The 25,463-nt window shown below is 37.8% G+C and overlaps 1 protein-coding gene across 3 annotated transcripts; it reads left to right on the plus strand.

Annotated features, from left to right (window-relative positions):
- The first annotated feature begins 12,590 nt into the window (after nt 1-12,590).
- Nucleotides 12,591-25,436, plus strand: bnip2 (BCL2 interacting protein 2). 3 transcript variants are annotated; one of them, XM_078256999.1, is made up of 11 exons: nt 12,592-13,655; nt 17,892-17,987; nt 18,095-18,159; nt 18,506-18,682; nt 20,342-20,524; nt 20,712-20,814; nt 20,902-21,033; nt 21,170-21,256; nt 21,359-21,457; nt 23,091-23,126; nt 24,715-25,436. In XM_078256999.1, exons 1-11 carry the CDS (start codon nt 13,288-13,290, stop codon nt 24,770-24,772), a joined length of 1,404 nt encoding a protein of 467 aa, XP_078113125.1. In that variant the 5' UTR covers nt 12,592-13,287; the 3' UTR covers nt 24,773-25,436. The 3 variants fall into 3 exon arrangements, with proteins under 3 accessions (XP_078113124.1, XP_078113125.1, XP_078113126.1); XM_078256998.1 differs by lacking the exon at nt 24,715-25,436 and having other exon boundaries at nt 12,591-13,655; nt 23,091-24,615; XM_078257000.1 differs by lacking the exon at nt 23,091-23,126 and having other exon boundaries at nt 12,594-13,655.
- The last annotated feature ends 27 nt before the right edge of the window (nt 25,437-25,463 follow it).

Raw genomic sequence — 25,463 nt, forward strand, 5'->3', positions numbered from 1 at the left:
GATTAAAGATTATTTCGTTATCCAGAGTCTCCTTCAGGCACAACTGTCTTGTGTTTTATCCTGTCATCCACATCGAGGGTCGCGTGGGGGCTCATTTTCCTCTGGCTTGGCAGTTTTGGGAGCTGGCCATTTGACAGAGAGTGAATGTTGTTTAATCTGGGAGTGTGAGCCGTCCTTGAGATCCTGGACACTCCATGTCCACATAACCTCCAGCTACATGGAGTTAGGTACTGGTTATTATTAGCTGCCACAATGTCTTTTCCTTTTAATAAAAAAACAAAAACATAGATATAGACATATTGAAATAACATGTTTGGTGTGTATTCATTTCACATAAACAAAATTGTAAAAAAAATAAATAAAATAAAATGAAGATAACAAAAAGTCTAGTTTACATTCCCAGTAATAAATCCAAATAATTACACAATTATGCTTTTGTAATTTGATGTCAGTATAACCAGATTCATATTGAGTTTACACCCTCCAATAACAGATAGTAGCCCATATCTTTGCTCAGTGATGACCATTTAATAACTTACATTTTCTTATTGAAAGAGTGGGCATTACTTATCTGATTTCCGTGGCAGCCTAGTGGCTGTATGTACTCTCTGTTTTGACTTAAGCAATGAAGCAAATGAGCCTAGGGGTGTTTGTTCTTGTAAGAATTACTTAAAGACTTGTCAAGATGCCACAACTCGTGCTTCGGTTCCCAGGCTCTTTCAGTGTTTGTTATTCACACTTCCTGTGTGTTTTTTAAATTGCTACAGCAGGTGTAACAGATCTTATACACAAAGAATTAAATATTTGTTTCTAATGCTTCACAAAGTGTATTTTGTGTTTTAATTACAGTGGAACTGGAATAGTCCCAGTAGTATTACATGCAGAAGGGTATAAAGGGTCATTATATTTCCAGCCATAAAAATGTAGCCGGGAACCGTACTGTCATAATATTCTTGTGCCACACAAAAGGATCCAGTTCCATAAATAGCTATTTGTATGGCATTCCTCAGTGTGTCCATTCAGCAATGACTAGAATATGTGAATGTCTATGCAAAATCAAGATAAATGTGCGGTTGAAACAGACATTGGTTGATTATAGCATCAGCATGACATCCTGCACTTTATCTTTTACCGTGCCCTGTTGTCTTATAATGTCGTATCATTAGTTTCCCTGACAATGATTTAGCATTCAGCCATCTACCCCATTGACCTGTGCTGTGTTTAAATGTAACCTTCTTTTACACCTAGCCATCATTTGTCACCTCTGAGCTGTCAAATACACATAAATTGGACACGACCTGGCATGGCCAGTGACAGGGACACACAGAGGGGCTGCAAAACAGAAGCAGGGCAATCAGCTGCATCTATTGCATTAACATGGTCAGGGAAGGTTAGCAAGTTGTTCCTGAAAGATTACCATCTCTAATTTCTTTGGGGAGGATGGGACCTTGGTTCTGCTGCCAAGCCTGCTTTTCAGGTCAGGGCCCCCTGAATGTTAACTAAGACCCAGGAGCAGGTCAGCAGGCAGGCCAAGGGACCAGAGGAAAGCCAGCGCCCTGCTCTTACACTGGCGGCCAGCAAGTCGTGCATAAAGTTGCCATCCATCTTTGGCACAATGCTAATGATCCATTCTGGGAAAGGTCTGTGGTTAGGAAAGCTATCCAGGTAGTTCTCCGCTGGTGCCTCCCTGCTGCTAAGTGCAACACCCGCTCTGAAATCTCTGCCAGCTAAAATGACAGCCTCACAATTCTCTAGTATTTCTTCAATAGGAAGCAGAACTGTTTGATGTCCTCACAACTGCTCGTCAACCCTTTGGTTGTCTTCTTTAAGCTATGCTGCGAGACATTTTCATGTGGTGCCACAAACGACACCTTCTGCTTTCAGTTTTTTAGCTTTAACTTTGATCTAAATCATTAAACAGTTTCAACTCCATCTCAAACTGTGATGAGTACTGCAACTACGTTTCTGCAACTGTTGGAGCCCTACATCAGATTTTAAATGCCATTGAAGTGACTTTATATATTGCAGGCAGCTAGACTGCATTCAATAAAGTATAATATGTCCAGTATTGTTCTACCACACTATCTTAAATTGTGCGTGCATCTATATGAAATCAAACTGCTACAGACGAGCAAACAATAACAAGTGGTGAAAACACTATATTCACAACTTTATGTCACAGCTCCACACATTATGAAATATGTTAAAATACAGTACATACATATAACAAAAAATGTAAATAAAAAATGTTTTTTTTTAAGAATCACCAACTAGCTCTACTTCTTAAAAGAAATCCATTTAATACTATTACATTTTCATCAATTCTAACAGTGACATATATATATATATATATATATATATATATATATATATATATATATATATATATATATATATATATATATATATATATATATATAGATAGATAGATATATTATAGAAGCAAAATAGCCCATCATGACACTAATCTATATTTTCATAATACACATGATAATAAACACCTATGTTTACATAATATACAGTACATAATACATAATACCCACCTATAATAATAAACAGGTCATACACTTGCACTGAAATAATGTAGGCTTACCTTGTAGTAAATGTGTGGGTTATTTAGGCTAAGTATAGTATATTTTAGATCATATTCTTTACATTTGATGAGGAAAATATAATTTATCATGACCATATGTTTTTAGGTAAAGAAGACAATACACTGTCCTATTCTTCAGAAATGTGTCTGTGTACAGTGAGACAATCAAGGTCTGGTTCCATTTCATATTTGCATAGCAGAAAGTGCACCATGTGTTTTGTTGCTGTTGCCACATGCAAAGGCTCAGCATGTTTTAGAAAAATGCTAGTGTTATTTGTATCAGTACGTCATAACTCACTGGATTCAGTTCCTGTGACATAAGGTGGTAATCCCAAATGTTTGATTTTCATAACATGAGTATAATCATATATTCATGTTGTTTATGCTCTGTAATCCATAATACACAATACACTAAAGAATGTCCACTATGTATATAATGTTCCATATACAAACATATGTGCATGTATAAAAAATATATGCGTTAAATTTCTTAAATGAATTGAATTCCTCGCTTTTACGCATCTTCATTGAGTTGTGTTGTGCTCTCTGTTTTCGTGTCTTTCTGAGGTAAATTATGCTTGAACAGCAGGGAGATGGCTTACTGTTAACCATATGGTTTGGTGCAAAAGGTCACCAGTGTTTCTGAGGGTTAATATCAAATGCCCAAACATAGACAAGAGGGACCCATGCATATTAATGACAGTCTATGTGAGTCTATATTCCCTTGTGTAAAGAAAACCAGGAAGATGGCAAATCATTGTTTTATTTAAAAAGACAACAATGAATATACAGTGTTTTCAGTGCATTGACAGACAATTAATAGATGAGCACCTTCATCACAGTCAATTCAAACTATTAGACTAATATGATGAGATAAAAAAAGGCATTCTTTTTTTAACTGCTTGCTGAAAATAATGGCAATAATGGGGATGGATTTTTGCAGTCCATCCATCAGTTATCAACCATACAACAATCTTGTTACAAGATAGACTGAAACAAACTGAACTCATAAAGTTTAAATATATAAACTTCACAAAGGGTTACATTAATAAGTGATTTTTCTCCTAGGTATGATTTTTCCACTTTCCTTTGTCGACACTTCTCTTTACATTGAGAGTGAGCGGGACCGGTCTCCCCTCAGCTATAATAAGAAATATTGGCTTTTAACAGCCACTTTAAAGCATATAGACGCTTAAGGCCATTCCAACATTGTGTAAAAGCCTAAAGGGATTCATACACAGTGTAATTTTCCCCTACAAATCTTGCAATACGCACCAAAACAACTATCACTTTATGTGAGAATTAGCAAATAGTTATCATTTCTGTGACATAAAAGGGTCCGTGCTAACATGCACTGAAATAATAAAATATTGAAAGGTCTATGAAACATAAATGTGAATTCTTGCTACATCTGTCTCTTGCTAATTGAGTTGCTACCAAGAATGTTAGTACTCTGGAGAATAATTTGTCAGTGCAAAACATCGAATGGACCAATTTATTGGTTGCTGCAGGCTGTAGAGTTCCAACAGTCTTTGATCAACCTTTTTAGGTCAGTATCTCTCGAAATACAGAGAGGAGAATTACATAGCAGAGAAAATATTTCATCTTTTTAAAAGACAAGGAAAAGTATTTTTGTAGTTACAATGTTTGGCTGTAATGGTGAATAAATTCTTTAAAGTGCTTGAAGCCAAAGCGGGGAAAATAGCAGCTTTTGTGCACGATATTTATTGTTTTGTGCAGACGGTAACTTAAACATTTTCATAAAAAAGTGACAGAAAGAGTAATTATAAGTTTTGCTTTTTCTCATCACTCACTGGATGTAAGATGCATGCACTGACAGTTACCGGTAGGCTTTTCTGACACACATAAAAAGGATATACTTCAAAGAGATTCATGTTGGCTGAGGGGTTGATCAATCTTTGACTTTGAAAGATTCTTGGCATTTTGACAATGGATGTACTAAAGGTTGTTTTGATAGCTCAGTCAAGTGTCAAAACTCTAGTTTGCCGAAATAATTTGATAACTCTTTACTGAGTTTTTAAGATGAGTGTCCTTAGTGACCGTAATGTAATGGAATATGCCCTGTTATTGCATCAATAGTGCTGTACCTTGATGTATACGATACAAATCAAATGTGGTCCACATGGACTCAATTAGGCAGGATTCAATTACTTTGTATTTTAACAGTAACAATAAACATGACCAACATTTTTCTATTACCTTAACTGACTCCGAACTCTAAACTCTGAATAACATGACCCTCACCTAACCATACCACACATTTACACTGTAGTTATGCTGAAAATCATGTATCTTGTGAAAATAAAATCATAAGACATCATCATACAAATGTACAGTTTCAGTTTATGTTTTATTTTCATTTTAAAATGACAGCTTATAAACAAACCCCCTTTAAATGTTTTTATCAGGCTCTCTTTTGGACAGCGATGTGGAAAGGTTCAACCCGACCGATCCATCATTCCTACTGTGATATAAATGCACTTGATACTTCATTAGGTAATTGCACATGTTGGGGGCCCCACAAGGCAAACAGAGGTAACTGCCGAAATACTGGGGACTGCAATACTGAGAAATCAAATAATCATATCCCACATCTGCAGTCCAATGGTGTTTGATTACAGAGTGGATTCTTAAAGATGCTAACTAATTTATCGATTAATATTACCTACGGTAAGTTAACTACACACTTATTAAAAACTACATATTCTTTGTGGCTGTTTAGGAAAAGAAAATCTGTCGTCCAGCTTTTTCTGGATGATCTGAATAAAAGTCAATAAATGCTCACTTATTTGTCTTATTTGTTAGTGAATTCAACGCTTTCAGTGACCACCCAAGAACCTGAGTAGTTCCTCCCTAACAACCTTTGCTCTGCATGTGTAGAGAAGACTATGTTTACTATTTGTAAAGACTCTGCTCAAGCACCAGACACCCTGGACCTTGTTACCACAGAAACAGACAACAAATCCTATAGTAAAGTCATTTTTCCTGTTTAGCCACATCACGACATTTTAACAGGTGACAGCTGAAATAATCAAACAACATTGGAGTTGCTTACATAGTTTTATTGCAAATAATGGCAAATATATACCTTATGCAACATATTTTATTGTAATAACTTAAAATGGCAATCCTTAGATTCCAGTCATAATTGATTTAGAATTCATATTTGAGTGATAACAATTACATTTAGCAGTTTAGCAGTCTAGAGTATAGAATCTGATTCTGTTTCTATGGTCTGGAGCCTCTGAAGGCTGCAACCCCTGAATTGGGACATAGCTTATGTTGTTGATACACAAGCTTCAAGTTTTAAGAACTGTGTGCATAGTTACATTTTTTGTTTGTATACAGTATAGAAAAACTGTAATACAGAATCTTCCCCAGGAAATTTCATGCCAGACACACAGTTTGTAATACTACAGATAAATATTGCAATACTTTCATCAATCACTCACCATTGTGTTACCACCCTCAGCGATAGATAGTGACTTAACAGACATCTATTTTAATGAAAATCTTCAAGATTACAGCTTTAAGAATACAGCTGGCCTTTTTCTCGTTAAGCAAATTTTGTTACAAAAATGCCCAAGAGTGGATGCTGATCACCACCTTATCCCATTTATTATACCTATGGTCCCTTGGTCACATGGCAGGAACAATTGAGTAGTACATTTAAAAATGCTGAATTGGTTTAATTAATTTGGAAAAAGTAGACTTAGCTAGTGGAGGCCTATCCTCCTGTGTCCCTTCAGAAATGCTGTCTCAACACCAGGCCATTGCTTTGTTGGTCTGTGCCCATGAATCTAAATGTAGCTTTGTTTGATTACATTTCTCCCCTAGTATTCAAATTAATGTAAAGAGTTACAGTCTCTTGGTACAAATCATCCAACACTCAACTGTTATATAGCAACAAACACTTCATATTTCAACCACCATGAGAACCTAATTACAAAGCAAATATCCACTTAATATTTTTTCGTAACACAACCAAACCTTTATTAAAAAAAACTCAATTCATGAGGCAATCAAACAGAAAAAAGTCAGAATTATCAGTTAAGAGTAGACACAATCAAATAAAGCATGTTTGCTTGGAATATATCCACACTCCATAATAGTGAGGTCATATAATTAATTTCTACTCAAAACATTTCAACAAGGCCCTCAAGGTAAGATATCAGGTTGTACAGCGCACTGCATCATTATAGCTCACACATGTACAGCGTCTCAGAGGACCTTTAATTTGAAAAGTCTGAAAAAAAGTCTGTTCCTCCGCTATGAGGTTAAAGAGTGGGTGACAAGTGAAGAAAATCACAGCGAATGCATTAATTAGAGAGACCTAAAAGCATATTTATCAAAGGCTAAGCCATATGGGAATTATCTTATAAAGGATCTAATAAAGACAGGACAGGTTAATAGAATAAAAGGCCTTGAATAGAATGTGTGCTTATACATAAATATCAACCTGATCTCACATGTAAACGAATCATTAGGATGTAACGATTAAATGTTATGGCAAGCAGATGCTTAACAACTCAAATGACCTTCATGTGGTTTGACTGTGAAAATTGGCTTCTTATGTTCACTGATCAAAATGTCAAAGCCTCTGACTTAATTCATCTCACCATTTGAAAGATTCCACATAAAATGCACCAATATTTGCTCAGAGTGAAAAGACCGATTGCATGAAGTTGAATGCTCATATAAAAAATAAATATTTCATGAAGTCCCTTAATCAGAAAACAGTACACAAACGAAATAAACAGCCCGTGATTCTGACTGAATCATCTAAACGGTGGCAATCACAAGTGAATATGGAGGGCTCCTGTCCTACCTAGTGATGACTGATGGCCCTTCAGTGGCGAATGAGACAGACGGAGCTGATTGAGAGAGCTTATCTTTATGGTGGAGCCATGGAATTGTTAACAGGATGTGATGGCTTGCGTCCACCAAGTTGAGCTGGGAAATAAAGCTGTTGGGCCCGGGCTACCTTGCCATCATTCACAGAGGTAATGATCTCTGTCTGGCTCAGAAGTAAGTAATAGTCTGCCCACGGTTTAGTAAGGGCATGACACAGCGTCACTGACAAGGTGGACTAAGGTTCAAGAAGAGATGAGTAGCCCTTGATTTCTAGCCATGGACATGTTTTCCTTATGATCTGCACAGCAAGATGACTGCAAAATTAAAATATAGCTCTTTCCCACATTTCTGGTCCGTTCACATGTCATCACACCACGGCAATTTTTTTTTTAACACAAAGAGCAGTGTTCGTGATGACCACATATTATAATTGATGGTGAAGATGATATTCCTTCAAGATCAAAATGGAGACAAGTGTGTTGTGTGAGTGTTGAAAGGAAGCAGTCAAAGATCTAGCTCCACTCAATTATCTTTAGCAGGATAATTAATCAATTCAGTATGCACATCCAAGTCTCAGAGGCGTCTTTGAGATAATTGTTCTCATTGACTTGAATAATTATTTGTTTGCTGATTTAATTATTTTCGCATTTGGAAAACAAATGAACTGTGCTGGTACATACTCCAGATTTTTTTTTTTTTATTTTGATAGGTGAACATTTACAAAATGTGCTGTAGAGTATCTGACTGAAACACAGATGTTATTGTAAACCCTACTATGCAGAATATCTTTTGAGAAATTATATTATAAACTATATTCAGAATTTATGTCATTATGTGTTTTTTTAGAATCCTAACCTCAACTTGAAGGTCAATAAAACATGAATTGTTTCTGCCTTGTGGCATCAACACAAACTCCACTGAATCAAAGGCTAGTATTTCTCAGCTATGAGGTCAGCCCTGGGTAACAGACACAATGTCCTCATATACAGTAATGACTGGCATGTTGACAACAGTTGTCGGAGTCCTCAGTAAGCACCATTATGAGTGAGACCTTATGGCTACTGCAGCAAATGGAACAAATTAAGAGGGTCATTTTAATGGCACTCACTACTATTTATCATGCCGTTTTAAATGTTTTGCTCATTTGTTTCCATTAAATATTTCATCTTCCCTTAAATATTCATTTAACTTCCCCTTTCAATTTTTTACCAGTCTCTTTGCAGTTGCTATCTTTTTGCCTCCCTTTTAGGCTTTGCAATCATAAATAATTATTCATCTACACCCAGAAAGAGATTGCATAAAACATGCACATGAATCCTTTTTGTCTTTTCTCATTAGTGATATACTTCGAGTAGCCTAAATACATCCCGCTACCCCACTTATGGAAATTGGTTGGAGAACCTTCCTAATGATTCTGCTTCACAAATAGGTTACAGCTTCCATCTCTGATCCTAAAGTTCATCCCTCCTTTCATCATGAAAGGAGGGGTCTGCCACAGCATCTGTGTTGAGATCTGCAGTTCTTGTATTACTTTTAAAAGGAGATACATCCTGCATCAGACAATGCTACTTTACTCATTGTGTATTGACAAGAGAGGTTTACTGTAATGAACAATGCAACACGAACATAACAATAGTGTAAAAGTCACTAACGCTACTTTGCACTGGCTTTTTCTGTCATAACAATATTGTATTGTGGTAGGATTTTTGCTAAAAAGCTCCCAATCATATTTTGCATTTTCACATTTCACAATTTCATTACTTTAACAAAATAAAATAAAGGGAGGACAAAGTAAAAATGATATCAAAAGTCATGATTAATCAAAATTCCACTGTAATTCTTAGTATTTTCTGTGACAGGATACATTCTTCTATCTGTGTCATATGTGTTATAGCCTGGCTGGCGCAATACATTTATCATGGCTAAACAGGCAACATTTGTCTTAATTTGTTAGATAATTGCAACAGGACTCATTAGCAAACAGCACCATGGTGGAAGGTGGAAGGGAAGCATAAACTCTCAATTTGACTGGATTATCCTTTTGTGATGAGGCCTAATGGTCCAACAGAGTAAATAGCAATGTTAATTAGAAATTACACTGAATGATCCGCTGCACACAGAGGAGGTTTTAGCCAGGCAGCATCATTATATTAGCTCTATAGCTGTCTGTATGAGGTCTGTTAGTAAAATGGCAATTATAACTATCCCCAAAAGAGAAATTATAGCCCATTTGTTGTAGTTGACTCCCTTCAGTGTGGAAGTGAGAGTTGCTGAAAGCTCTTAAAACTAAATAGATGGACATGTTCTATACTCTCCAGAATTATTTATTGATAAGGCCATACCTGAGGGGTGACTGCAACCCTATTAATTTGAGACTATCACTATTTAAAAAAACATGTAATTTTACCTGAATTGGGAAGAAGAAACATGTCATTGTCAATTATAGATACATGAACCATCTAAATGTAAGTCAAAAGCTGGCTCATGCAATTATATTTTCAATTACTATTACATCTCCGACTTTGCTCCAGTTTGCTTTTCACAAGGGTTTGAGTTATGACAGATTTTTATCAATAAAGGCATCCTCCCAGACTGAAGTGTTTAAGTGAGCATCTGCCTCCACCTAGTGGCAAATATTAGTCTCTGAGGGTAAATCTTATTGAAGTGATATTGTAACTGTTTCGAATCCTTTTGTTTCCACCAAAAGGATTTGAATCCTTTTGGTGGAAACAAAAGGAAATAGTATAATTAACAACACTGAATTTATATTACATAGGCTACATTAAACAATTTAAAAGTTTAAAAGTTTTATCAATCAGTTAATAACAGAGTAATTACTCCAACCATGTGTAGAACATTTATGTCTTTGCATATAGCAACAAAACATGGGTTGTTTATGGATTGAAGCTGCAAGCTGAGAAAATACACAGGACTACTAATTGGTTTACTAAGATTGATACCAATGCAAATGCAAATAGACCAGTCGTAGAAGAAGTACTTTTACCTAGGTGCAAGTAGTACAGTTCAACAAAAAGTCTTGATTTTAATTTCAATAGGGCCTTCGCCAAAATGACTTGGCAAAATTGTCCTGCAATAGTGGATAAGGGGGAAAATCATTCACACGTGGATACAAGCACCAAATTTGGTGTGGTTATCCCTCTAGGGCCATCCAAGGTGGCCGCCATTTCCGGCATTGGAAAACACGTATCTTGCCACATACTTTTACTCATGGGACATATTTCAAGGTTTTTACCTTTGAATCCTATGTTTTTGAATATGAGGATGTCACATACATATCTATTTTGTGTTTTGAGAGTCTTTTTGTGGTATTTAGAGTAAATAATGTGAAACAAAACATGCATGAGACATAATTCAACACAAGCCAGAATATTCACCCTGCTGACCAGGTCAAAAGCCTGACTCTGGCAAAACAACATGTCAATGAGATAGAATTCTTTGCATGGCAGAAATATCAACTTGTTTTTGTCAAAGCAACCATTTGAACAGGCAGAATCACCCTGCATGGCTGAAATCTCTCCCTGCCTGTGGAAAATCAGGCTGCCTACCCGGTAAGGAGAAAAGAGGAAAGATTGGTTGGCCGATGGTTTAGCCAGAGGCAGGGCGATATTACTCTGGTTGGCATGTCAATTTGCAACAGTCAAAAAACACCCACATTCTGTTTCATTTAGCAATGGTTAGCAATGGTTAAATTAGCACTATAGGGTAAAAAACGTTGAAAAAAATGAATATGATTTTTTTCACTAAAAATGGCGCCATAGGAGGTTCGGGTTGTGAGGAGACGCTTACCCCCTTGCTTAATACCAAGTGGGTAAGCGTCTGTCAACAACCCGTAGATCCTATGGCCCCATTTTGATGCTAACAAGCACTCACCCGCCGTTAGCATGCCATTGACTGACATTCATTTTGACGTCACTTTGACAGCGAATAACTATACATCTGAAGTGTTTAAAGACTCTATTTGTCCATTGTTTATTTCTAAAGAAACACGACAATGTATAAAAGGCTCAATTACCTTGTACCTCAAGTTATGGCTCCGTAGCAGACTTTTTATAAAAATAGGCTAACGATTGTGTCATAACCACGCGACTTACTGTCGCATAGTAGAGGAATTACTGTATAGTGGCCTACAGGAGAAGCTCGCAGGCAGTTTTGACTTACATTAGCTGTTTAAGTTTAATTACTAATGTTAACTAGCATTTGAGTTAGCAATAATTAGCCTGTGTCCATGTTATCTCCTTACATATACCTACGCTCTCCGTCTCTGCAAGATTGGGAATGATTGAAATTTCTCTTGGCACAGCTACCAGAAGACTTACTACTTTCAGACTGGTTGCTCAAGTCACATTTATGTCGTCTCTCTCAGTTGGAGGCTGTGCAGTAACGCTCAGCCATCACCGGAAAAGTGCTTCTAATATCCTTCACTGGCATTGACATATCACTGGTCTCCGTCCAGAGCAACGGGATCTGTTGGTCCATTTTCACATGCGTGTAGGCCAAGGTGGTGAGAATGCAAGATTGCATATAAAAAAATAAAAAAGATACACTGTATAAAAAAGCAATATTCGAATACGAACTTCAGCATTCGAATAGTATTGATTTTTTAAATATTTGAGACTAGTGCTGTTGGAACGAATTCCGAAATTCGAATATCATTCGAATATTTTAAAAATCCACTCTCGCTCTCGCTCTCTCTCTTTCTCTCTCTCTCTCTCTCTCTCTCTCTCTCTCTCTCTCTCTCTCTTTCTTTATATATATATATATATATATATATATATATATATATATATATATATATATATATAATAATAATAATAATAATAATAATAATAATTATTATTATTATTATTATTATTATTTTTACCACATACATTTACTTACGTTTTGGACTCGAATGACACATTATATATTGTGTAAAACCATAGACTGTATAAAACTAACTAGTGTAAAACTAATCGTTGTTTTTTTTTTGAAGTTTTTTTATTTGAAGTTTTTTTTAATTAGAACTAATATCAGTCATATTTTTGTTTCTCTGGATCATTATAGGCTACGTGTCTGAAATGTTGTATACCAGTATTTGAATATATTTTTCAATAAAGATTTAAAAAAAAAAAAAAATGTTCCGGATACGATAGCTAGTGTTGTTAGCAAACAACCGAACCGTCTTCTACTGTTACGTTACGGAGATTGATTTCGGTGGACCCGGCTAGTTAAATCAGCGGATACTGACTTTATACGTTACATGGATCAATGGAACGGTTGTCCTAACGTTATGTCGTAGCTAGTTGAGAACTAGCTTGATTGTATGGATTGTGGACAACATTCGCTTGTCTTTTGCTGGTGCTACTTAGCTAGCTAACTGTAACGTTAGCTCATAAACTAGCGTGACTGACGTTACGTCCGCAAGGGAACATTCTGACTTGGAGGAAGGAAGGCAAGGAAAGTAGAAAAAGTTACCTTGAAGGAAGGGAGGAAATTAATACGTAGGACCTTGACCCACTGTGACGCATTTAGAAACGTTCTGATCTGTGCACACTGTGCGACATTTAACACTATTTGGTTAATACGATTGCTGATAATTCGCACAGCTAGCTAGCTGTCAACAACAACAGTCCTCTTGGCTAGCTGTGTAGCGGACGAGGGCTAGCACGCTAGCCACAAACTTTGAAATAAATTGTGTAACGCTAGCTAAGTGAGGTCCAGCTCTCTGACTGGTTAACTGGCAAACCTGTGTTTTAACGTTTCATTGTCGGACTCTTTCCCTCTGATCCGCTCTAATACTAGGGCGAGAGGAGAAACTCATGGCATCGGATGTGATTGAGAGTGAAGCGGTGCTGAAGGGTGTAAGTGATATGAATTTGAACAATAGCAGCCCAGATTTTGTCACACCCAGGAGGACTCATGAAGAGCTGGGTCACAGACAGACGTCTAGTCCCTCATCTTCTGGAGTGTCGGGAGAAGGTGACGAGGAGGACTTAGACGAATTAGAAAATAGCACAGCTTCAACAGTCGAAAATGGCGAAGAGGCACTTCAAGAGAGTCTAACCAAAACAAGAGGTACGCCACAGGAAAGGAAAACTCCAGACAATGAACAGAAACAGCCGGGAGCAAGAAGCTCGACCCCAGTGAGCCTTCCCCAGCCACGCTCGCCACCTGGACCCATTGGAAGGTCTGTATATGTAACGTTACATTTTTATGCTTGGCCTACATGTTGGCAAGTTTGGCAACATAAAAAATAGAAGCTAGTTTGGTTTCAACTCTCCATTGTAAGGATGCTGTTCTCCCAGACTCCAGCACCTGAGCCAGATGGCTGCCCACCAGCCACTGTGGCTGGTGGATGCTCAATTTTACCAGCCACTTATATTTTTTACCAGCCACTTTTTCCGGAATTCAAATTTATAAAAGAAAGTGCACTAGCATATTTTGAATTGCTTCAATACATTATATTTTTTTTAAATTATTAATACATATTTTATTAATATAGGCAAATAAAAAGTGAAAAAAAGCCTGCGAGACCATGGTAAAATTGTGTTTGGTCATATTCTACAGTAATTGTAGGCCTACATGTTTACATGATTGTTGCGGCCCAAAATGCCTGATTTTGCGGGAGCTTTTGTAAAAAATTGCGATAAAAGTTGCGATGTCTTTTGTATTTTTGTTGAAATGAAGTTGCGAGAGACAGTGAAAGTTGCTTTTTTGTATAGTTCTTTAAAAAATAAAAAGGAAACTTATTTTGGGGAGAATCAAATTGCTCTGGGCTGAGTTTTCCTAGAAACCTTTCCAAAAAGGCTCAGGATGCTGCAAATGTTGGTAGAATATGAAAATGGCTGGTGGATTTAAGACAAAAAATGATAATTTATTGAATGAATCAAATTTGAACATTTCTGTCAGTGGCTTGTTGATCTTTACATTGTTAGTTAATTTCCTAACCTGGCCTGGGACACACATTCATACGGTTTGATCAAGTACTTATTGGACTTTAACTTAGCATTGCACTTACAATAACGACCGTAGCTGCCCTCAATTTAGGTCATCGTGTACGTCTCATCTTTGTTTTTTCCTGCATCCACCGTGTGTGTGGGTGTGGGTGTGGGTGGGTGTGGAACTAAGCAGCAGAGAGCCGACAGGATTAAAACAGCAGCAGCTTTCAGCGACTGAAAAATTGTTACAGCGTACATTGATGTTTAATACAGGTTGGCAGGACGATCTGAAATGTTTTGCATGGTCTTTCTCTGTACGTTTTGTCAATGCGCCACTTGTTCGAAAAGTAGGCTACCTTCTCTTTTTCTTTACCTCGCCCTCAACAGAGTACATTCATAGCTAATGCTGATTCCGCGGCGGGCCTCTTAACACCCGGGATATGTCACCAAATGTTTTTAACCTGTTTTTCTTTTTTTCTTTACATCCTCAAGCTCCATGTTGCACTTAAGCTACACCATAGGGCCTACAGCCCAGCAGTCCCGGTGTGATGTGTGCGAGAGGAGGAGACTCCGCGCATGACACATGTTGCATTTTGTAACTGTAGTCCAACTTGTGTAACTTTTTGGACACATTTGTGTCAAAATAATGAATAAGCTCTTGTTTAACATCCTCGCTCTTCTCCCTTTAATTTAACTTTAATTATTTGTATCTAAAGGCTGGTTAAGCACTGTAGGGAGGAGAAATTGGACAGTTTTTTTTGTCTTGTTCCAGTGATTGGCAATCTGGGTGATGGCGTTGGATATGCGGTAGCATGTTAGATGTATTTCCACTCACATACCCAGCAACTGCTGAACAACGTCGACACACAGTCCTCGTCTTATCCACCACTCTCTCACATGTACTACTGTAACTGACCCGAAGACCGAAGTTTTTGAGGCCGGGAGGGCATGAGACGAGAGGGCATGACACGGGAGGCTCCAGGCTGCAGTCAGTTTTCCCAAACTTGCGATCTTAAAGAGGCCGGCGGGTCCTCTAACTCTTGTGGGTCGCCACTACTCGCCATACTCGTCCTTTTGTGCTGCTATCTCTGACTCATTCACTGGACTGTCGACCTGACAAAAAACTGCATGTAGGCAGAGAGCTCGGCTAGCTTCAGAGCTAAGGCGGTGTTACAGATTAGGTGTCCCTAGAACCTGCGTATCTTACAGTAGTTCTGCATTACATTAGTTCCGCATTACATTAATTAATTTGCACTCAAGTTTTATTTATTTATGTTATTTAGTGACGCGTCGACGCAAATTATTTGTGTCGACGAATCGTCCCAGCCCTATCTCTGGCACAATCTAAACCAAAACTATAAGCTTTGGGAAAATGGCTATTTTTTTGGTCCGCATGATATTGTACAGGTGTAACTGTCTGCCTCAAACCTCTGTAGGTTATAGTAAGCAACATCAGTGGACAGCTGAGCAACATTACATGCACAGAGCATAATTTAGCTGATCTTCGGCAAACTTATTAATCGTCTGGAAATGCGCACTGTGTTGATCTGTGTTTAAAAGGATAAGGTGTACTGTTATGTATTGTGCTTCTGCCTTTTTAATCTTCACATAGAATAACCAGCAGTTTTATTGACAAAAGAATTAGAAATTTAAAATGGACCCCTCGGATCTTTAACTGACAGAGACAAATTAGCTTAGAGACTGTTGTAAACAGGACCATGCCAGGCAAATTTAAGGCTTTCTTCCATAAGGTAACTAAATTCAAATAAAGCATGGTTCCCCACCATTTTCGTCATAAAGATGGGACATATGAAGCGTTTATATGGGTAGACACTGCAATGATGTGAGCATCAAATAATATTCCTGTCAAGATTGATGAAATCATGAGCATGAAAAATAACTTCTTATTTAACATTTTGGTCAAAACTTCCAGTCTGATCTGCTGCTTAATTAAACTCACAACTAAGTACTCTATTATTATTATTATTATTATTATTATTATTATATAACTGTCATTCATTTTTCCATTTGACTCCCTAATGTGACCGATTCCACTTACACGCAGCTTGGTCTTGGTTTCAGGAAACCAAATTGGCTGTGGCACTTCTACCTCTCTCAGTTGGATTTCAAATGTAATGTGGGGATTAGCACTTTACGTACGTGAGCAAACAGCTAGGGTCTAAACTTTTTTGAAATGTTGAGTACCAAGAATGCCCAGAATGTTTTTGTATCTGGGAGCACAAATGCAGTTGTGTATGTGATTAATGCATCAAGGGGAGCTCTGTACAGCAAAGATACAGATACAGTACCATGATCAGCATTAGTGAGTGGCCTTATGGTTTATAAACTAAGACCTTAACACAAGGTTGTAAGCTTTCAAGTAGCCAGTGATCTGATTACGTGGCCAGTTGCAAGCTGAAACTCTTGAGGAAGAGTTCAACATGCAGGACTGTGAATGATGTATTGATTAGCACAGCAACACAAAGCAGCCAATAGCTGGTACAACATATCAAATCAAAGTATTTGGTTAGTTGAAAAAGGGAATACGCCCACATCATCACTGAAGAACATAATACTTGGCATATAAAAATAAAAATCTTAGGTGATGCAAACTGAGGAGTAAGTTTAGCTGTATTGATTTTGGGTGTTAGTGAAAAAAATTGGTCAGTGAAGTTATTAAGCAATTCATATGAACAAATTGACAATAAATGGCACACAATCTCTTACTAATGACTGAAACTGATCTTCTTAGACTAATACTTCTGTCAATACTTCTGTAGACAAATGAATACATATATTGAGATTAAAGTACTGACTCTGTTTACATTAAGTAGCTCTTGGAATATTAGAAGCCAAAAAGAATTGTTACAACAGATTTCAAATGTTGATCTACAAACATGTAAAGGTTCATTGAGACGGTCAGTAGAGGCTGCTGTTGGCCCACCAGTATGAACATTACACATCAGTAGAACTTATATAAATCATATATTTAGACAGTTTTAGGAATTATATTTTATTCTTTTGTTTTGCTCCGTTGACTTCTTCAAAATCACATCAACCTTTTCCAGTAACGTGTTGTATTTTCTCAACATAGCCTATCCTATTCAGAACATACATATTCTCACCCTTGTTTGCAGATTGTATAATCATGTGCAGCTTTAGTCAAGTGTATTATGCTACAGCATTCCATCACTGTCCCTATCCATATCAGCTAACTTTGTTTTAGTTGCTGACGTATTAATCCAAGAAAAATATTGCCTTTCACTCCTGGTCTACGTTTCCCCCATAATCCTTTGAGGATTGTTCAAGTCACAAGAAGCCGTTGTCAGACAACTAGTTATGTGTTTGGGTTTTGGTTGTTGCGGATAATCTCTGCTGGCCCTGCTCTTGATTTTAATACATCTGCAGTACAAGAGGGCCTGTTAACAATTGGATAGCATTAAACATAAAAGATGGCATAACCTTTTTTGTGTTTTCATTCCCAGCCTGGAGCGCCAAGAGTCAGTCGCCACAACAGAAGCTCGCCTGAGAATGGAAGGAGTTGAACTTAAGGAAGAGTGGCAGGATGAGGACTTTCCACGGTATTGTTGATCCCTCATAACACAGTTTTGTTTCACATGTTTGTGTGTTGAAAGTCACATGCAAATAAGTCTGCTGAAGGCATGATCACCTGCTGTTTGGTTGTTAGGCCCCTACCGGAGGAAGAGGAGCTTGAAGATGATCTTTTTGGAACCTCGGAAGAGATGGACCCCGGTAATGAAAAAAGAATAACATGCGTTGCTTTGCAATATTAAAGAACATGTTCACATTTTTTTTAAGTCTGTTTTAAAACTCACGTGACCGTATGTACGTTGAGAGAGTTATTGGACGCTGTAATCATTCTAGTTTATTATATTTCATGCAAAAAATTTTGTAGTAAAAGACTGTAACATAGGAAGATACCACTTGATTTTTGTAACTCTGGCTAAAAAGAAGCCTCATATTAGCTTTGGCAGAACTTACTGAGTATTGTATTATAATAGATTTGAAAACCCAGGACCTACACTTTTAATAGTTTTTACAAACCGTATAACCACTGATGATCTGGCATCTACCCTAGGCTATGCAATGAACCATGGCAAGAAGGCAAAGAAGAAGCTTGCAGCTCCAGACATCAGTCTTACACTGGACCACAGTGAAGGTTCTCTTCTCTCTGATGAGCTGGATGATAGTACAGAGCTGGACCTCGATGACTTAGACACACCTTCAGACAACAGTAATGAGTTTGAATGGGAAGGTAAGAACGTTATATCATGCAATGACAATGATAACAGTTTCAGTACTTAGTATCTTTTAACCCTGTTTGTTGCAGTTTGTTTTATTAATACTGAAAGTTCAAAAAATAAAGTATAGATTGACTTGATGAGGTGGGAGGTACAAAGATGTTTTCAAATTGGACCTAGTTAAAGTCCACGGTTGTGTAATTTATTTATGAAAAGATTTACCCTTCTTGGCTTGTAACACAAGCAGATGTGTTACCAGACCTCAGTCTTTTATTTCCTGGTTCTTGGATCCATTGTCTTTTTTTTCCCCCTTTCTTGATTGTACAGGTTTGGGCAGGCAGCTAATAGCCTTAAGTGTAGTTAAAATGTGCTTTGTTGTTTCTGTGTTTCCACACTGCTGCCTTCCTCTTTTTCACTTGGAAGAATTGTTTCCATTCTCAGCCTGGAAACAGGCTGCAGGCCAGCAACAGGTTTCTATCTTCCATGTGGTAAGGTCTCTTGGACAGCCCCCATTTTGTTCTGCCAGCCATGAGTCAATCAACTCCTATTGTCCAAATGATGTTCTGTCTTCAGTTGTTTAAACAAATCATGGGGAGGTTTTGTTTGTTTTTTCGTACTCTTCATTTTCAGTTAATGTTTTTATTATGCATGTCATTTTCCTTTCCTTGAAATGTTCCTACGTTTGAGGAAACAATCAGTAGCAACCTGTTGGTTAAGAAGTGGTTTAATCTGCACAGTAAGGCCGCGATCAGACAGAGAGCCTTTGCATGTCGCAACACTTTACTCTCTTTGAAAACACTCTTACAAAAAGTCGCCCCAGGCTGCTAAAACACGCTCTGTCTGATCACAGTTATTGGATATTAGCCATTTTAACATTTGCTAAGGTGCGGTTTAGTTAATAGTCATTCAGTGTGTTATATTTTACAAGATATCACACATCAATCGATGAATCCATTTATAGCATATACATATGTGGCCTTTTTAATTGGACATGCTTGCTTTGGCATTTTACCACTTAGAGCTTAAATAATGGGGGTTTAAATGATTCATTTGGTAGATTATTTCATAAACACCTTACCAGTCATGTCCATGCTAAATCTGTACATATGGATCACACAGTGCTCTAAAGAAGAAACGGAGAGCTTTCTGTTTAATTCGGTATATTGCGGAAATGGGACGCTCGCAGACAGATCCTCAGAAAAGTGTGTTGATGTGATTTGGTTGCACTATTCACTCATTTTTGATTCCGCTTGTTGCATGCTTGACCTACACGATCATTTTAACATTTGATGTCTACATGATGCTCAGAATTACACATTGTGCACATCATGCAGCTATCCTTTCAGCAGTGTTTGTTGGACACATTTATTTCCCATGCAGGGAACATTAGCAGGGTTTCCTCCAGGAAACTGTATCAGGTATTTGTAAATGCTGAGATCAAGCGAAAGGGAAGTTGAGATGTGATTGTTGGTGTTGATTCAGAGAGAAAGCATGCCGTCCAAATACAAAAGATAAAAGCAAAAAAAATGCAATGTAACGTTGATTAAAATGCATGTGATTGAGAAGTTCAATCATGAATTATTGAGTGATCTAAACATTTCATCAGACAGCCCTCACATTCATTGTGGCTGAAGCATCCAAGCTGTGGCTTTAAAATACCTCCTCTCCTTTAGACGATCTCCCCAAGCCGAAAACCACAGAACTCCTGCAGAAGGGCGTGGAGTCGGTCCAGGAGTACTCCTCCTCGGAGGAGAGGGAGGAGGGTCGACGCTGGAGGGTGTTTCGTTTCGGAGACCAGGAACACAGAGTGGACATGAAGGCCATCGAGCCGTACAAGAAGGTTATCAGCCACGGAGGTCAGTGGCACGTGTACACACATAAATGCATCATTTTAAGTATGTCTCTGTTCCTTGATGAACACGCTATATTGCATTTGTGTTTGAAAGAAGTTGATCAGTCTGTGTTTATTCATAGTATGGGAAAAAAAATGAAACAATGAAAATAGTCATCAATCAAATTTTCATGTTTGATTTTTCACTGCAGGTTACTATGGAGATGGTTTGAATGCCATAATTGTGTTTGCTGTGTGCTTCATGCCGGAGAGCAATCAACCAAATTACAGATACATCATGGACAATTTATTCAAGTGAGTGTTTATTTGATTTTGTCTGGCCTTGTGAGTGAACATTTCATTTCAGAACCAGCGCTGATGGAATTTTCCTGTGTCCTGCAGGTACGTCATTGGCACGCTGGAGCTTTTGGTTGCTGAGAACTATATGATTGTGTATTTGAATGGGGCGACCTCTCGGAAAAAGATGCCAACTGTCGGCTGGCTCAGAAAGTGTTATCAGCAGATTGATAGGAGGTGAGTCTGAGTGGCCACTACACTCAAAAAGTAGTAGTTCTTACAACAAATGCAGAGGCACCAGGCCAGTCGTAAGAACAGCTGCATCATGTGCGATATGTGATTCAATTGTTGACGGGTTCTCTCATTTTGACAGGTTAAGGAAGAACTTGAAGTCTTTGATAATTGTCCATCCCTCTTGGTTTATTCGCACCCTGCTGGCAATCACAAAACCGTTTATAAGGTAATGTGTTGTAATGTTTAGGCTGCTAGAATGATGAACTGAAAATCTTCTCCGGTAACCTGTAGATTCTGACATTTCCTGCTTTTTTTTTTTTTTTCACAGCTCCAAATTTAGTCAGAAAATCAAGTATGTGTTCAGTTTGACAGACCTTGCAGAACTGGTCCCAATGGAGTATGTGTCCATACCAGATTGTATCAAACAGTAAGTATTGTCCACTCAAACACATCAGATCTGTTTAAAACAAGACAAAGGTCCTGTTAAAAGACAAAATATTTAGGTGTCTGCAAGCTAATAAATATAAATCCGAGGCCATGTCAGAAAATCCGTGATTCTTTCCCTTCTGATTTTTATACTTGAGTGATGAAAAGGTGTTCGGGGTCAAGTCTAACGCTTGAGTAAGCATTCACATGTTATACGTTTACATCTCAGAGTGGTTCTCGGTTAAAGGTAGCGAAGTGGACCTGGTGATTGCAGATTTAACAGCTGTGCCGTGGAGCAATGCATGGCTGCTTACTTGAATTAGTCAATAAATAAACCATGACTACATGAGTAGAGGTCACCTTCCATTTCTTCCTTTCTACAAATTTCATCCAATACCCACCAAACTTGGTACAAATTATAATTTAAAACAGTTTTAAAAAAAAGTTACTCTTTGATGTGCCTTGATGTTTTGGCTTTAATTGGTTCCCAAATTCTAGTAGGTATTCGAGTAATGTTTTGTGCATACGCAGTATCAGCTCTGACTGATCCTGCAAACTTTGGTTACATTTCATCTGTAGGTGGTGCTACAGCATCATTCTGCTTTTCCTGTGTGGCCAGTGTAGACAAGATGTCAGTAGTTATGAGTCTGACTCAGTTGAAATTTTGCACAATTCTTCTTCGTTCAAAGCCCTAATATTCCCGAGCAGGATTTAGGTTTTTCAGATCGTCCTGCCAACCTGTATTAAACATCAATGTACACTGTAACGATTTTTCAGTCGCTGAAAGCTGCTGCTGTTTTAATCCTGTCGGCTCTCTGCTGCTCAGTTACACCCACACACCCCCACACACCCACACACACCCACACCACACATCCTGGAGGAACTGTTTAATGCTGTCACTGAGAGATGAGTCAATATTTTTTTGTTCATTAAACATGTAGGCCTACAATTACTGTAAAATATGACCAAACACAATTTTACCATGGTCTCGCAGGCTTTTTTTCACATCACTTTTTATTTGCCTATATTAATAAAATATGTATTAATAATAAAAAATGATGTATTGAAGCAATTCAAAATATGCTCTATAATTTGAATTCTGGGGAAAGTGGCTGGTAAAAAATATAAGTGGCTGGTAAAATTGAGCATCTTTTTACTTTTTTGGGCAAAAAAGTAAATTTCCCACCCTGCTTACACTATATGTATTCTGATGGAGAAACGATTCAAATGCAAACTATAAATATCTAAACATTTTATTTTTTAGAATATACATTAAGAGCCTAGTATAGCCTCGCACTATACGAGTTCTTTTAACATTTCAACAAGTGTTACTGAAAATCGCATCTAGATCATTTTGTCTTAGAAACGGCTATTAAAGAATGCATTGGTCATATCCTCATGTTAACCTTTGTTGATATACATAACTATTGAGCTCATGTTGAGAGATTGCTCATGCAGTATTTGTCCTTGTTTGGGCTTAACCTGAGGCAGGTCTTGTATCCACCTGGCATTTGAAAAGACTTCAGCGCAAATACATCTCATTTTATCAAATGTTTTTGCTCTTTTGGATGTCTGGTTGCTGTTGGCTGTGTAATTCTCCTTTCCTTAACTCCATTTCCCTGCCCCCTCTTAAGGTTTGACGACGAAAAAAATAGGAAAAGCCGTAAAAGGTATATGCACTTTCACCCAGGGTCAGCCTCAGCAATTCTTTTGCATTTCACAAAACTAATAACGAAATGATCTGTTGGCTTTCAGAAATGCACCAATACACCTCATTCTGTCCCGCGTGTTTGTAGTTGGATGATTTGCAGTTACCTTCTGGCCAAAATCAACAACTACCCCCCACCCCCCTCCCCACCCCCCACACCCCTCCCTCAAATGTCCCACATTTACCTCTCAGTAGATTTAGGACGTTCCCTTAAAAGCAGGCTGAGAAGCCAGTTTGATTTCCAAAAATAGGTGGCTTGGTGATTGTTTAACCAACTAAAACCCATTTCTGAGCCAATTCTGTGAAGTTCATTTCAAAGTTGATTCTTGTTAAATTTGTTCTCTATTGCCTCAAAATAATATCAGCTATCTGTATGTGGTTTCAAACGTACCATATACCTTTTGTAGCCCATTTTATACCCAAAGTACTGTCTCCACTGTGATGCTGAATTATTGATTTATGTCAAGAACAAGTTAGAATAGTTTTGAGGTAAATGATTGTGTTGCTGCTTTCTGATATTAAAGTTGGGGCATCAGGTAGCTCTTACTTGCATGTCTTTTTAAAAACAGGTTTAGAATTTGATATGGTTGATGTTGGGTAAGTTTGTTCATTTTTGTACAACTCAATGGTGTGGAACTACAAGGAATTAGCTTGTCTTAGTCACTGTGGTTTTGTGGTTGCACTGTAACCATGTCCTCACATGGTCCCCTCAGTAACTCGTCCTCACTCGGCTTGTCCACTCTCACAGCTCTGCATGACTCACTGCATACCCGCTCACTGCTGATGTTTAGGAATTGCCACAAACCTTGGTCAGCCTTTCTCGTGCACACAGACATGTTCTGCTCCATACTAATAAGTAGTAGGTGTGAGGTTATTAATTTGCAGATATATCATGGCATGTTAGAACATTAGAAAAGTCATAATTGTGGGGTTGTAGAAGAGACTCTTTTAGTTCCTCTTCTGTCATTAGGGGCGTTAGTTCTTAAGTTGATTGGCAAACTTGCAAGACGGATGCAGTGAAACATCACACATTGCCATGGAGTTCTTTCTGACAGTGTCAACAAAAATTGCACATTTTATGCACAGAGGTTGCACTCATCACATGGCTATGGGTTGTAACATTGTTCACAGGTTTGCGAAGATTGCATAACCTGTATGCATATGCATTTTCTTATTGCACGACATCTTCGACTATTTGCAGCGTGTGCTGCAGATAATAAAAGCCGTCTGCGTCCTAACATAGATTTTGGTCTTATGCAGTACATATTACAAGTTCACATTAGTGCATTTGTCTTGCAAGGTGTCAAGGGAAGTAAGAACCTTGTAACCTAATAATATAACTGATAATAGTGGTTTGTATTGCCCAGATAGTTAAAGTGCTTTCAGTAGAAAGAGCATAGGTAATATTAGGCATTCAGTTGTATGCTGAAAACAAGTCTGGTAAGTAAAAAGTGTGTTTACGGGAAGTGTACTAGCCTGTTATTGTCTGCGTGGTTAGATGACATCCCATCCTAGTCACATAGATGTCTGACGGTTGAATTTGTTTGCAGAATCGACCAGGACATGCACGGCAAACTGGAGATCGCAACTGCTGCTGTTCCAGAGTGACCCTGCTCGCACTGCAAGATGTGGAGGAGGAGAATGTTTCGAACAGCCACTCTTATGTTTATGTTCTGGACAACGTGATTGAAGACTTAGCTCAAGAAAGTGCCTTTTTGAAACTATGCTGCCTGTTACATCGTGGAACTTTTCACAGCTTGATCTTCAGCGTTTTTCCACATGCTGTCTGAAATGTTTTTAAACTTTTCTTTTTTTATGTACTGCCGATATATCATGTCAAACTTAGCTTGTTGGGGTTTCCTAGTTAATGGTGTTTCCTAGTTATTGGTGTATCTACACATTAAGGCACTCTGTTACAAATGGTTGATGCATGTTCTGCTTTATTACATTTAAATATATATTTATATTCAAAAGGTGACTATGGAGAGAAATTAATATATTTTTATGGTTGCTCTGATTTTAAACTGCATTTTAGGTTCTCTGACCCATCGAGTTGCATTTTATAGAACAAGTTTTGACAGCACCTTTTTCACTGTTCACCGCTTAGTTTCTATCAAAGTCCTGCCTGGGGAAAAATAAAGTTGTCTTTTTTGCCCCTCACTTGAATGTGCCCTCTGACTTGTAGAGGGAGAACATTTGTGAAAGCAACAATCTAAAGCAAAGATGTAGGTCTTAATGTAACATTTCCTCCAAGTAAAGTCATGGACGCACATCATTGTTTTGTATTTTTTTTATTCCA

This window comes from Sander vitreus, chromosome 8 (genome assembly GCF_031162955.1).
Source record: "Sander vitreus isolate 19-12246 chromosome 8, sanVit1, whole genome shotgun sequence".
NCBI classification, from domain to species: Eukaryota; Metazoa; Chordata; class Actinopteri; order Perciformes; family Percidae; genus Sander; species Sander vitreus.

Excerpts from the sequence above, each read along its gene's own strand:
- bnip2 (XM_078256998.1), top strand. The coding sequence starts at position 13,288 with ATGGCATCGGATGTGATTGAGAGTGAAGCGGTGCTGAAGGGTGTAAGT. Across the intron at positions 20,525-20,711 it reads GAAGGTTATCAGCCACGGAG|GTTACTATGGAGATGGTTTG; the intron begins GTCAGTGGCACG and ends TTTTCACTGCAG. Across the intron at positions 21,257-21,358 it reads ATCACAAAACCGTTTATAAG|CTCCAAATTTAGTCAGAAAA; the intron begins GTAATGTGTTGT and ends TTTTTTTCACAG.